At 41.8% G+C, this 14,286-nt stretch overlaps 1 protein-coding gene across 4 annotated transcripts in view; it reads left to right on the forward strand.

Annotated features, from left to right (window-relative positions):
* Positions 1-14,286, forward strand: part of vmp1 (vacuole membrane protein 1) — a 150,159-nt gene that overhangs the window by 119,446 nt on the left and 16,427 nt on the right. For all 4 annotated transcript variants that reach the window (XM_068008484.1, XM_068008481.1, XM_068008482.1 and 1 more), the window contains exon 10: positions 7,285-7,346. In XM_068008484.1, the coding sequence (XP_067864585.1) occupies positions 7,285-7,346 (62 nt within the window). The remainder of the gene's footprint in view (positions 1-7,284; positions 7,347-14,286) is intronic.

A 14,286-nucleotide genomic window follows, 5' to 3' on the forward strand; every position in this document is an offset into this window, starting at 1 on the left:
TAGCAAATTTTACCTGTTGCGGTGTACATGTGTCTGTATAGTGCTTTGCACCAGGTGGAGTGATGACATCAAGAAGGGACTGACCAGCTTCACTGTGGGGAAGGGTTCAAAAACCACAGGACAATTTAAAAATTGGGAAGCTAAGAGTAATAGGGCAGTAAAAGGTGTGGAATAAGTTGGCAGGAAATGGAACAGTCCGTGTCGTATTTGTTTTCCTGATCATTTCAACTGTTGGAGGCTGGGTTACATAAAGTTATGAAGTCTTGTGCTTTTCCAAAATTGGTTACACGTTGGAAGTATCCTTATTGTACAATAGATGAAGCAGCAGAAGCTATTCTGTAATGAAAAACATGCTAATGATTTCAGCACTTGAAGGGTTAAAGTAACTTGTGTAATCATTCGGCCATTTTGGAAATATGCAAACATGTTGAGGCTCACTGAATCCTAGCAACTATCCCACTAATCTCTCGTAATACTACAGAGTACTCCCACGCAATGAACCTTGCTCAATTTATTGTACACTTTTGTTTTCAGTTTAGTAAGGAAGGTATAGTTTACTGATTGTATGATCTGTCTTTAGAAATAACTTGGATCAGGAAGGACCCAACCTCAATCCTCAGGCTAACAAGTTAGCTGATCTTGGCCTGGGCAGATGTTGGGTGGCTACAATATCCCTCAGGCCCCCTAATCAGGTTTCTCATTCCTGATTTCTGTTCCATGATTCCTCCAATAAAATGCCCGTGTGTGAATATTGAATCAGGACAGGACTGAACAATCTACGGTACTGCCTCACTCCACACCCATGGATGAATAGACCGTGCATTCTAATTATCTGAGCTTGCATGTGAGGAATAGTCACTTGGTAGAAATACTAAGGGGCTCCCAACAGCTATGGTACAAAACCCTAGCTTGAGTCTGTGTTTTCAGGAGAATTGAAAATTTGTGGGGTGGGTTGGTGAAATAAGTTAGCGTGTGTACACCTGAACCTTCAAAGTGTTTTTGACGCTCTGTTATGTAGACCCCATGTGACAACGGTTAAATGAGCACAAAGGGTAACTGGTGGTGCAGCAGTCTCTACCAATGTGTCAAGTGTTAAGATGTAGATTAGACCTGTTGGTTTCCCCACACAGCAAATTCTAGATTACAGCTAGGATAAGAAGGGAGTTGCTCGAAGGGAGTTGCTCAAAGGCAGAGTTATTTTTTCTTCCTGTCCATCCCAAAAAAAAGTGAGTGAAAGTGGCATAAATTATGGCTGATCTCCCAGCACCCCCTCCCCCCACCCCCAAATAGGCTGCAATATCGAACCCAACTCCCCTCCATGTCTGCATCCTCAATTGGGAAATAACACACAGCCCTGGTGGATCTAGGTTTTTTTGGAAGGGGAGAAAAGATTGTGAGGGCTCATAAAATTTCACAACCAACCATTTTGTCCCTAGAATATTATGAATTAAATGATACTTATTGTCTTGCAACTCTGCTTTTATAGTGTTCATTAATACTCTTAAGGGTTAAGAGATGATGTGTCACAGATTTTTATCTGAGATGTGCTGGCAGATGTGTTCTGTGCTAAAGTAGGTCAAGGTTGACTATTTCAAATCACCCTGGTGACAATGAAATACTCACTGCACTTTATTTTTCTTCCTGAGAAACTGGACTTGTCTGATGTTTGACCCCAAAAAAAGGACTGAAATTGGTCTTGTCTCTTGCCTTTCAGCTGTGGCTATTTAGTACTAAATAATTGCGCAAAAAGCTATAGATAATTATATAATTATTGTGACTACAAATATTAAGTGGTTTTAGGGTAATGTGCTTTGGAAAAAATAATTGTGATGACCTGCATGATTTTCAATTAAACATATATTTAGTGGGTAAGTGCCACCTGCTCCTTTGTGTGAACAAACCTTGAATGTTTGGCTGATTGTGGAGTCCAGTACCTGAAACAGAACATGCCTGAAGACACTCACCCCGCCACTAGAATGTCCAAAATGGCTGCCTGGTTTACTTCAGTACAAATTTCTCGATCATTCAACTTTGGTCCTGGTTGGAGGTGAATGGCATGTGCTAACTTTGGTGTTGCTTGATGCAGTAATTGTGGGTTATTTTAGTTTTGAAATGAGATTATATCACATTGTATTTTCTAACATGTAGAAAGATGAATTACTTTTAAGAGGAGTTATTTACAACAACAACTTGCATTTATATAGCACCTTTTAACGTAGTAAAACATCCCAAGGTGCTTCACAGGAGCATTATCAGACAAGGTGGAACATGAACTGTTCAATAGTTTCTGTGATTGCCATTTTGATCTGCTCAGTTAGATTGGAGAGGCAGTGAGGGTGTGGTAAATTGATTGTACAATCCTAGTGTCAGTCATAAACGGTTTCAGATCATGTTGCAGGATTAGAGGAGGGTTGGTTGCATGTTTTAAAAACATAGGAAAGGGTAAATTCTTTGTAAATTTGAAAATCTTTTTTGCTTTGCTAGTAACACTAACTGTAGGCTGAATAATTGAGGGCCACTAAAATGTTGACATGACCCTTGTTAATCAACCCATAAACTTGCTTTTGGTTGTCGAGAACAGATTTTATTTTTTAAACTTTGTTTCTCTATAATCCAGTGTCCAACTGAGGGAATGGCTTGGGCAGCCAGATAGTGTAACTATTGGTCTGTGTCAAGAGTCACTCTTTAGCTGACTACTGGTCTGCAAGTAGCTCAGTCTTCCTAAAGCTCCTCTTGCTATCTGTCCCTTTTACATTTTGGTGTTTTTGTAGTTCGTATCATAGAAGATTAACATCTCCTCCATTTAGTATGCTAGTATGTCCCAGTGGCAGAATACATTCTCCCATGACCTGAACTGCAGAAGCACTAAATGTAAAAGCCGCTTATGATGGACTTTCCTCCCTCTCTGAAGATCTCATGAAAATGTGACAGTGGAGGAAGCTTAATACACAACCCTTTCAACTTTAGAATCTGGTTTATTTTCAGCATAGTGATTTCCAGCTGATCAAATCCTAGTGCTGATAGTTACCAACCATTCAATTTTATCTTGGTGGCCTGGTAGAGATGAAAATTAGTTAAAAGCCAACATATCAAGTTAAATAGCAAAAGTGAAAGTCAGCTCAACTTTGAACTCAAAGTATGTTTTCCCATTCGAATACAATACTGAATAGCTTAATATTAGTATCTTTTAAGGATAGGGATTTTGATAATAATTGCCCTATTATTTTTAATTCAGTATGCATTATCTTAGATGCCTCAAAGAATTTTCTTCCTTGTGCCTTCCTGTCTGTGGCAAGGACAAGATAAATCTGTGCAAGACAATGGCTAGGCTGCAGTTGAACTATTGTGTGCAGTTTTGGGAGTCCCATTTTAAAAAAGGATATTGGAGCCATGGAAAAGTTGCAACACCAATTCCCTAGGATAATATCAGGAATGAGGGAATATAGTTGTGCTGGACTTAAAAACTAGGGTTTGAAGCAGAGAAGGTGAAGAGAGGTAAGATCTGATCGAAATGTTTAAAATTATGAAAGGAATTGAGAGGGTAAATGATGAAAAAATTATTTACACTGGTTGGCAAATCAGTAATGAAGCACAAACATTGAATTAGTATGAAGTATAAAGCAGGAGATTAGAAGAATCTTATTCCTGCAAAGGAAAAATGAAATGGTTTACCACAAGTGGTCATTAAAGCCAAGTCAAATGTAACATTAAAGCTTTTTTTTAAAAAAAGCAAAATGTTCAAGGATGTTGAAGTGCAGGGAAATGAAATTAAAGTTGATGTCTCTTGCGGGAGGTAGGAGGGGAGGAGGAGAGGTTGGACCAGGCAGTGGACTGAAAGACCATCACCTGTACCAAAATTCTTGATTCTATGTCGCAACCCTGGCTGAGAGGATCTGACCGCCTGTTCCTGGGCTTCCATGGTGCTGTTGTCAAACTGCTGCTTGGAGTTGTGCAAGAGCAACTTGGAGTGACTTTCCTTGGGAGTTTCTAAAGCACCTTGGGACATTTTACTACATTAAAGACACTATATAAATGCAAGTTGTTTGTTGTTTCTCTTCCTCCCTGTGGAAAGTCCCTGGTTTTGTCTCTTCCCCACCCCCCACCCCCCGCCCCCCGCCCAATAGAGGCACAGTTGAAATCAGGAACTTGATGAACTCAATTGACCTTTAACATGAAATTCTCCCGGTGGACTAAAATCTAGCACCACAGCTTACATTGCTTTGCCCATAGGAACACTCATTGTGAATTACTTTTATGAATAGGGCCATGATATTTAAGTGTAAAATAAATAGAAATGATCTCAAATATTTTCCTATGCCAACCTTTTTTGTGGCCCTTTTGCCAGTTTAATGTTCTATGCTGTGGACTTGTCTTGTTTTTAGTTGACATGGCATCACGAGAGCTAAATACCAATTTTATGTTAGCTCAACTCCTCAATATGTACTGAACTGTCTGCCTAGACTACTTGCTCAAGTCCTGGAGTGGGGTTTGAATCCATGACCATCTGACTTGGAGACATGAGTGCCCGGAGTCCTCCTTCGCTCAGTGGTAGCAGTGTCACCTCAGAGTCAAAAGGTCATGGGTTCAAGTCCCATTCCAGAGACTTGAGCACATACTCTAGACTGACGCTTCAGTGCAGCTCTGAGGGGGTACTGCACTGTCGGAGGTGCCGTCTTTTGGATGAGACGTTCAACCACCCTCTCAGGTAGGTAAAAGTTCTCATAGCACTATTCAAACAAGAGCAAGGAAGTTCTCCCAGTGTCCTAGTCAATATTGATCCCTCAACAAACACCACTAAAACAGATTGGGATCATTTATCTCATTGCTGTTTGTGGGACCTTGCTGCGTGCAGATTGGCTGCCATGTTTCACTACAACAGTGACTACACTTCAAAAGTATGTCATTTGGGACGTCCCGAGGCCATGAACGGCATTATATAAATTCAAGTTCTAAGCCAAGCTGACACCTATAGTCTGTCTGTCACTGGTGTCTGTCAGGGTTATGTACTTCCTGGCCTATATGTTATGCTGAATGTATAGAATGTGTTTTTTCTTTCCTCTGTGCACACTGTGGGAATGTGATTTCGATTACATATGTGACTAGAAACATATGGGAAAATGTAAAAAAAAATTGGGTAACCTGCCAAAGGATGAGTTGACCTCTACCCACTAAGGCCCACCGTGGTCATATTTTTGTTTATTGCTACTGTACAGTAAATTCTTCTGTTTGATTCTTTTAAACCCATATAATTTTATCTCTGAGGAGGATATCTGGACTCTCTCAGCATGTAATCCCAGCAAACCATAATAAACACTGCAACTGGATGGCTGCATCCTGTGGATTCAAATGTTGGTAGTATAAAAGCTGATGGATAACTGAGTGATTGAGGCAGTAACCTCCTTAAAAGGTTCAGAATTTACCCGAAACAACTTTGCAGCTTTCAAATCACTTTGTTTTTTTAAATGTCCGTCCTAAATCCATTGTCTTGTGGATCCACAGTGAAGGATTTGAGATTTGGCATAAACCAGCTAGGTTATGCAGTAGTCAACATTAATGAGAAGAATGCAGTTGAGGGTGTCTTATGGTTAGTGAAATATCAAATAGATTTTTGTTAGGCAAGGGTATTAAAGGTTACGGAACCAAGGTGGGTATATGGAGTTAAGGTACAGATCAGCCATGATCTAATTGAATGGCGGAACAGTCTCGAGGGGTTGAATGACCTACTCCTGTTCCTATTTTCCTAAATACCAGGCTCCATGCCTCAGTGGGTAAACGCACTGCTTGCTATGATACTGAGCCAATAGAACAAATAGGTCTCTGGTTCAATGCCCTGTTTGTTGACTTAGTTGATCTCAGCTGGGGCAACGCTATGGATGCTACAACTAGTTTGACAGTGTCATCTTCATCCCAAATGTATTATCTGCTTGAACTTTACTCTAACCTATGTTGTGTGTGTATATAATGTAAATAGATTGGGAGGGGTGAGGTTTGTCATAGTCAAGATGTTTTTTTGATCTGCTCCTCATTGGATCTGTGTGATTTCACTGGATTTTATTGCACTGCATGTTCTGTTATATTACAGGAGGACATATTCTAAGATAAGAAAATGCCATTCGGTTTATCAAAGCTCCTCCCTCTAGTACTCCAACTCAACCAGCCCAGTATCCAATTGCATTTTGTCTTTGACCCCACTACTTTGCCCGGTAGATTTTTCCTAATGTTAGTTGCCCTTAGAGTGTAGAATGTTTTTCTAATATGTGTCACTTTTTTTTGTTTGCACTAATTTAAAAATCTGTCCTCTCGTCCTATTGGTCTGACTTGCTTTGAAGTAGCATTCTGAGCTCACCTTATCTATATTTAGATGTAGTGCAATAAAACTGAACAACACCCTAGTTCAAATCACTTAGTACTTTACTGCTTCATGAATAATTTGTCTGGATTTCCCCCCCCACATGACGGTAGGCAGGTGATTTATGTACAGGCTAATGCCGCTCTTCAACTGGTCATGGAGAGCTATGGCAAAGTGTCTGCTTCCTGTCTTTCCCCTGGATGCATGCTTGCTGAGAGCAGTAGCCACATGATGCATTCTGGGGATCAAAGTGGGGGGGAACCAGCAAAACACTACACTGTAGTGTAATGCATCACTTAAACTTAACGTGCTGATCTCTGATATGTGATTCTTCTCTTGCATCCAACCCCTCTCTTGTTAATGTTGCTATGGTCAGTGCTTATCTGAACTTTCCTTTCTTGTTGCTCTGAACCTCCAAATATGCTGTCCTATACACTCTTCCTTCCTCCTGCACCCTCACTGCATTGAAATCTAGACTCATCACACCATCTTGTAATCTAATTCATTCTTTCCCAGCAGCTTGAAACTGTGGAACACCTCACCTCCCTCAGTCATTCCTTCTACAATCTACAACCAAAGCTTGACGTCTAATCACTGCTTGATGCACTGGTCTTCTCCCTTACTCTTTTCAACCTTGGCCTCCTGCACTATGGGCATTGGCCCTTCTCCAAGGTTCCCCAAATTAAAAGAAAATGCTGCTCACCCTCCATGCTTTGTATTCCATAGTGTATTTCCAAGTACCTATTTTTTTTTTTTAAAGTCATGTCTTCTTTCCAGTACCCTTGAAATCAATATATCTGATCTTGTTTATTTTTGGTTCTCATGGATAAATTGAATGGGCAGATCTCTTCCTGTAAGTGACTTGTATTCTTTATGTACCCATTTAATTCCAAACCAATTTTCCTCAACTAACTTGTCTTTTTTTAAACCCACAGAAACTGTTTGTTATTATAATGTTCAGCAAGCACATAGTGGAACAGATGGTGTCCTTGATAGGGTGAGTAATTTCTTTACTGATCTTCACATCTGCCTTGTCAGAATGGAAAGCTTGGTGGGTGGAGTTGCTCAAGAAAGGGTTAATTGAAATGAATATATCGCTACATCCTCCTTGAGACCTAATCCACCTGTGATGGCAGTTGATTCATTTTAAAGACTTTACTCTCAACTGTTGGTGCAAAGTTTATCCGCCTTCATGCCAGAAGTTTAATCTTTAACGGAACATGGGTCATGTCAAATATACCAAATTGATAAAAGCCCACTTTCAGTTTTCTTTGAAAATAAATCTTCATACTTTTGATCTTTCAGACACTTTAGGTCAGCAAAAAACCACCATCCTGCACATTTGTTCACTTGAAGTACAAAGTTCCTCTACCTGAAATTCTGCACATTTTTATCTTGAGTTTTTTATGTATGCAAAAAAAATGTTCCAGGACAGAAGCAGCCAACTTAATGAGTAGAGTTGGAAACTGGAGCAAGATAGAGAATGCAAAGCCACCTGTCTAATCTGACCCAGTCCATACTGGGCTGAATTTGTTTTGTCCCTGACCACTTAGAAATTATTTGATTTGAAAAAGTGTGCTGTTTGTTAGGGTCCTATATGAAGAGTATTTGGGCAGTCTTGGTCCAGTCTCTAATGGGTATGGGCCTTCAGCACAAAACTCTTAATTTGGCATGAAAAGTTGTCACACTGGTGCAGTGGGAGGGTGCTTTTGTGAGTTTGTGGTTGGGGCACGTTGTTGTAACAGAGTACGGGGTGCTTTACTCTGCATTTGGCTGGATCATGCTTGACCTAGCTATGCTTAATGCTGATACTGGGAACCTGAAATGGGAAGAGTTCCATTCCCTCACACTAACATCCCTCACCATAATGAGCACAAAAAACTCGAAGAACAAGAGCCTGTAATATTACACACACTGCAACTCCGAAGAATTTTTAACAGGAAGAAGCTGTTGGGCCCAACAAGCCCATCCCATTTTGATCAACCCCACATGTCTGCCTTCTTGCCATGTCCCTCAATCCCTTCTCTTTCAAAAAGCACAGCCAATTGCCTCTTTACCAATTAAACTGTATATTTCAAGGGTCCTCCCTAGTTTTCTCTCATTTCCCCCCCCCCCCCCCCACCCAAAAAAAGTGTTTATATATAATTTATGTATACTGCATATCACGCAATCTACTGTTGGTGATGCAAGTTCTTGTGATCAGTAAAGCAAAGCTGTTGCAAATTGGCTTGTAATTCCTTTATTCTTTATACATCTTTAGATCTGCAAAATAAATAATTTACTTATACTTTCTGAATCATGCAGTGGGATTATTTTACAGTAACAGCACAATAACCTCGCTCATGTAATTTAAGATCTACTTCATAAGGACTGTTTTCATTTTATTGACAATAGCACATATAAAAAGTTACGGTTGATTGATAGTGACTGTAATTAGTCTCTGGGTTCACATGACATCAATAAACTGCTTGAGCTTTGCTCTCATGAACACCTGAACACTCTCTTAAAAATAAAAATAATGACTGAAGTAATGCACAACTAACAATCTTCATATTTATTGAATTTAACTATTTTCAACCATTTGGCTAAAGAGTAGATTGAGCCGACTACTGATTTTTGATCTGAACTCATAGAACAACTACTCATCAGCTCAGTGGGTAAATGCACTGCCTGCTGATATTAAACCATACCAACTAGAAGGTCCCAGTTTCAATCCTTGGTCTGTACTGAGTTATCTTTGATGGTAACTGAGGCAGCAATTGGAGCACCATATTGGGTTTGGATGACTCTGCACTAGTGATTTTGGAGAAAACTAGCCAATTTCTCCTAATAGCTATTTAGCAACCTCTGCTGAAAACTGCCCATGTGTAGATGTTGGGTGAGGACAGATTTGGGCTCAGCTATGATTCCACACACTGTAATTGGTGTGCCAACATTCACTCTCTGGGTTCACATGGGTGAGGTACTGGAAATTGCCTGTGAAACGAGATATGTCACCAAAGTTTGATGCCTTCAGGAGAGGAGGAGAAAATTGGAGGTGTGCAGAATGTGTAATATGCACGTTTTGTACTTAGAAAACTGTTTACCAGTGTAGGGGTGCTCCTCTGGGCTGCAGAAAACTACAGTGGGCCACTGATGGCTTGTTCTCACCCCATTTCTCCATTTTCCACCCCCCCCCCCCACCAAAATAGTCCTGTCCTACTGTCCAACTTCATAGAATCATAGAAGTTACAACATGGAAACAGGCCCTTTGGCCCAACATGTCCATGTCGCCCAGTTTATACCACTAAGCTAGTCCCAATTCCCTGCACTTGGCCCATATCCCTCTATACCCATCTTACCCATGTAACTGTCCAAATGCTTTTTAAAAGACAAAATTGTACCCGCCTCTACTACTGCCTCTGGCAGCTCGTTCCAGACACTCACCACCCTTTGAGTGAAAAAATTGCCCCTCTGGACCCTTTTGTATCTCTCCCCTCTCACCTTAAATCTATGCCCCCTCGTTATAGACTCCCCTACCTTTGGGAAAAGATTTTGACTATCGACCTTATCTCTGCCCCTCATTATTTTATAGACTTCGATAAGATCACCCCTTAACCTCCTGCTCTCCAGGGAAAAAAGTCCCAGTCTGTCTAACCTCTCCCTGTAAGTCAAACCATCAAGTCCCGGTAGCATCCTAGTAAATCTTTTCTGCACTCTTTCTAGTTTAATAATATCCTTTCTATAATAGGGTGACCAGAACTGTACACAGTATTCCAAGTGTGGCCTCACCAATGCCCTGTACAACTTCAACAAGACATCCCAACTCCTGCATTCAATGTTCTGACCAATGAAACCAAGCATGCTGAATGCCTTCTTCACCACCCTATCCACCTGTGACTCCACTTTCAAGGAGCTATGAATCTGTACTCCCAGATCTCTTTGTTCTATAACTCTCCCCAATGCCCTACCATTAACGGAGTAGGTCCTGGCCCGATTCGATCTACCAAAATGCATCACCTCACATTTATCTAAATTGAACTCCATCTGCCATTCATCGGCCCACTGGCCCAATTTATCAAGATCCCGTTGCAATCCTAGATAACCTTCTTCACTGTCCACAATGCCACCAATCTTGGTGTCATCTGCAAACTTACTAACCATGCCTCCTAAATTCTCATCCAAATCATTAATATAAATAACAAATAACAGCGGACCCAGCACCGATCCCTGAGGCACACTGCTGGACACAGGCATCCAGTTTGAAAAACAACCCTCGACAACCACCCTCTGTCTTCTGTCGTCAAGCCAATTTTGTATCCAATTGGCTACCTCACCTTGGATCCCATGAGATTTAACCTTATGTAACAACCTACCATGCGGTACCTTGTCAAATGCTTTGCTGAAGTCCATGTAGACCACGTCTACTGCACAGCCCTCATCCATCTTCTTGGTTACCCCTTCAAAAAACTCAATCAAATTCGTGAGACATGATTTTCCTCTCACAAAACCATGCTGACTGTTCCTAATTAGTCCCTGCCTCTCCAAATGCCTGTAGATCCTGTCCCTCAGAATACCCTCTAACAACTTACCCACTACAGATGTCAGGCTCACTGGTCTGTAGTTCCCAGGCTTTTCCCTGCCGCCCTTCTTAAACAAAGGCACAACATTTGCTACCCTCCAATCTTCAGGCACCTCACCTGTAGCGGTGGATGATTCAAAAATCTTTGCTAGGGGACCCGCAATTTCCTCCCTAACCTCCCATAACGTCCTGGGATACATTTCATCAGGTCCCGGAGATTTATCTACCTTGATGCGCGTTAAGACTTCCAGCACCTCCCTCTCTGTAATATGTACACTCCTCAAGACATCACTATTTATTTCCCCAAGTTCCCTAACATCCATGCCTTTCTCAACCGTAAATACCGATGTGAAATATTCATTCAGGATCTCACCCATCTCTTGTGGTTCCGCACATAGATGACCTTGTTCATCCTTAAGAGGCCCTACTCTCTCCCTCGTTACCCTTTTGCCCTTTATGTATTTGTAGAAGCTCTTTGGATTCACCTTTGCCTGATCTGCCAAAGCAATCTCATATCCCCTTTTTGCCCTCCTGATTTCTCTCTTAACTCTACTCCGGCAATCTCTATACTCTTCAAGGGATCCACTTGATCCCAGCTGCCTATGCATGTCATATGCCTCCTTCTTCTTTTTGACTAGTGCCTCAATCTCCCGAGTCATCCAAGGTTCCCTACTTCTACCAGCCTTGCCCTTCACTTTATAAGGAATGTGCTTACCCTGAACCCTGGTTAACACACTTTTGAAAGCCTCCCACTTACCAGACGTCCCTTTGCCTGCCAACAGACTCTCCCAATCAACTTCTGAAAGTTCCTGTCTAATACCATCAAAATTGGCCTTTCCCCAATTTAGAATTTTAACTTTTGGGCCAGACCTATCCTTCTCCATAGCTATCTTAAAACTAATAGAATTATGATCACTGGTCCCAAAGTGATCCCTCATTAACACTTCTGTCACCTGCCCTTCCTTATTTCCCAAGAGGAGGTCAAGTTTTGCCCCCTCTCTAGTCGGGCCATCCATATACTGAATGAGAAATTCCTCCTGAATACACTCAACAAATTTCTCTCCATCCAAGCCCCTAATGCTATGGCTGTCCCAGTCAATGTTGGGAAAGTTAAAGTCCCCTACTATTACCACCCTATTTTTCTTGCAGCTGTCTGTAATCTCCTTACATATTTGCTCCTCAATTTCCCGTTGACTATTTGGGGGTCTGTAGTACAATCCTATCAAAGTGATCTCTCCCTTCTTATTTTTCAGTTCTACCCATATAGACTCAGTGGGCGAACCCTCGGATATATCCCCTCTCACTACTGCCGTGATGTTCTCCCTAATCAAGAACGCAACTCCCCCTCCTCTCTTACCTCCTGCTCTATCTTTCCTATAGCATCTGTACCCTGGAACATTGAGCTGCCAGTCCTGCCCCTCCCTTAGCCTTGTTTCAGTAATAGCTATAACATCCCAGTCCCATGTACCCATCCATGCCCTGAGTTCATCTGCCTTGCCCATCAGACTTCTTGCATTGAAATAAATGCAGTTTAATATAGACTTCCCTTGGTCTTTGCCCTGCTTTCTCAGACCATCTGTCCGGTCATGTTCTGTACACTCTCCCTTACTGCCTTTTGTTTCTGTCACCACTTTATTTCCCACTGACTTCCTGCATCGGTTCCCATCCCCATGCCACATCAGTTTAAACCCTCCCCAACAGCACTGGCAAACACTCCCCCTAGGACATTGGTTCCAGTCCTGCCCAGATGCAGACCGTCCAATTTGTACTGGTCCCACCTCCCCCAGAACCGGTTCCAATGGCCCAGGAATTTGAATCCCTCCCTCTTGCACCATCTCTCAAGCCACGTATTCATCTTAGCTATCCTGTCATTCCTACTCTGACTAACCCGTGGCACTGGTAGCAATCCTGAGATTACTCTTTGAGGTCCTACTCTTTAGTTTAACTCCTAACTCCCTAAATTCAGCTTGTAGGACCTCATCCTGTTTTTTACCTATATCGTTGGTGCCTATATGCACCACGACAACTGGCTGTTCACCCTCCCCCTCCAGAATGTCCTGCAGCCGCTCCGAGACATCCTTGACCCTTGCACCAGGGAGGCAACATACCATCCTGGAGTCTCGGTTGCGTCCGCAGAAACGCCTGTCTATTCCCCTTACAATCGAGTCCCCTATCACTATAGCTCTGCCACTCTTCATGCAAAAGTTGGCAGGTATTCGGCCTTCCAAAATTGGCAAGCTACAGTGAAGCACCTGTTTGGCCCTCGCGGGTTACCGGTTTAAATTCAGTTGAGGGCCGGACCTGAAAATGGTTCGAGCCTGCTGACGGTGGCTTGGGGGGAGCGGTTCTGCTGGTTTGGGCCAAAATTAAAAGTTACCTGCTGTATATCTTGCTGTGTTACTGTGAGGCACTGCTCAGTTTTAAAACAGTAATTTAATTTTCATGCAGTAAATGAAGTTCTGTGACTTTGCAATAAATGCTGACTGATGAAATGCAGCATACGAGAAGCGATTAAGGCTGTTCAACCCATCTAATTCACCCTGTCCATGTGCAAGACCTACTTCCATATGAGAATGAGAAAGCTAAAAGAAGCAAGGAATTCCACAGTTTTGAGCTCCTGGAAAAAGTTAGAGTAGGAGACCATGCGATGAGTCTTGGTTTCAATGTCCATTGAGTTACATATCAGACTCTGATCTTAAAAAAAAACTTAATGGGCCAGCTGTTGCACCTTCTTATCACTTAGGAATAACCTGATTTAGATGTCTTGATGACTTTGATTCATGATCATTGACTAGGCGCTATGCTGCCTTGTGGCAAAGGTAGTAGTGTTCGTCTAATCCTTCACACACTTAAGCAATCAGAACATTTTACTTGTTATTGGGGAAGGGGTGTTGGGCTTGTACTGTACCTTTTGGCCTTGAATGTGGTGGGGGGAGCAAAGAGTTCCAGTTTCAGTATTCCAAGAAAAACCTGTTTTCTTTGAAGTGGAAAATCTGATCTTGTAATGCACTGAAGGACAATAGGTAACAGATGCATGCTAATTACAGTTATGGAATTTGACTACTGTTAACCCCTCCAACATTTTTTTTTAAAGAAGAACAACTCAATTGTGACTGGAAATAAATACAACAGGTTAATGCTAGCCAAAATCATGAAGATTGTGGAATGGATAAAAATTCAGAAAATAATAGGAACAGGAGTAGGCCATTCAGCCCCTCGTGCCTGCTCCGCCATTTGATAAGATCATGGCTGATCTGTGATCTAACTCCATATACCTGCCTTTGGCCCATATACCTTTGGTTGCCAAAAAGCTATCTATCTCAGATTTGAATTTAGCAATTGAGCTAGTATCAATTGCCGTTTGCGGAAGTGTTCC

Source organism: Heptranchias perlo, chromosome 28 (genome assembly GCF_035084215.1).
Source record: "Heptranchias perlo isolate sHepPer1 chromosome 28, sHepPer1.hap1, whole genome shotgun sequence".
Classification (NCBI taxonomy): Eukaryota; Metazoa; Chordata; class Chondrichthyes; order Hexanchiformes; family Hexanchidae; genus Heptranchias; species Heptranchias perlo.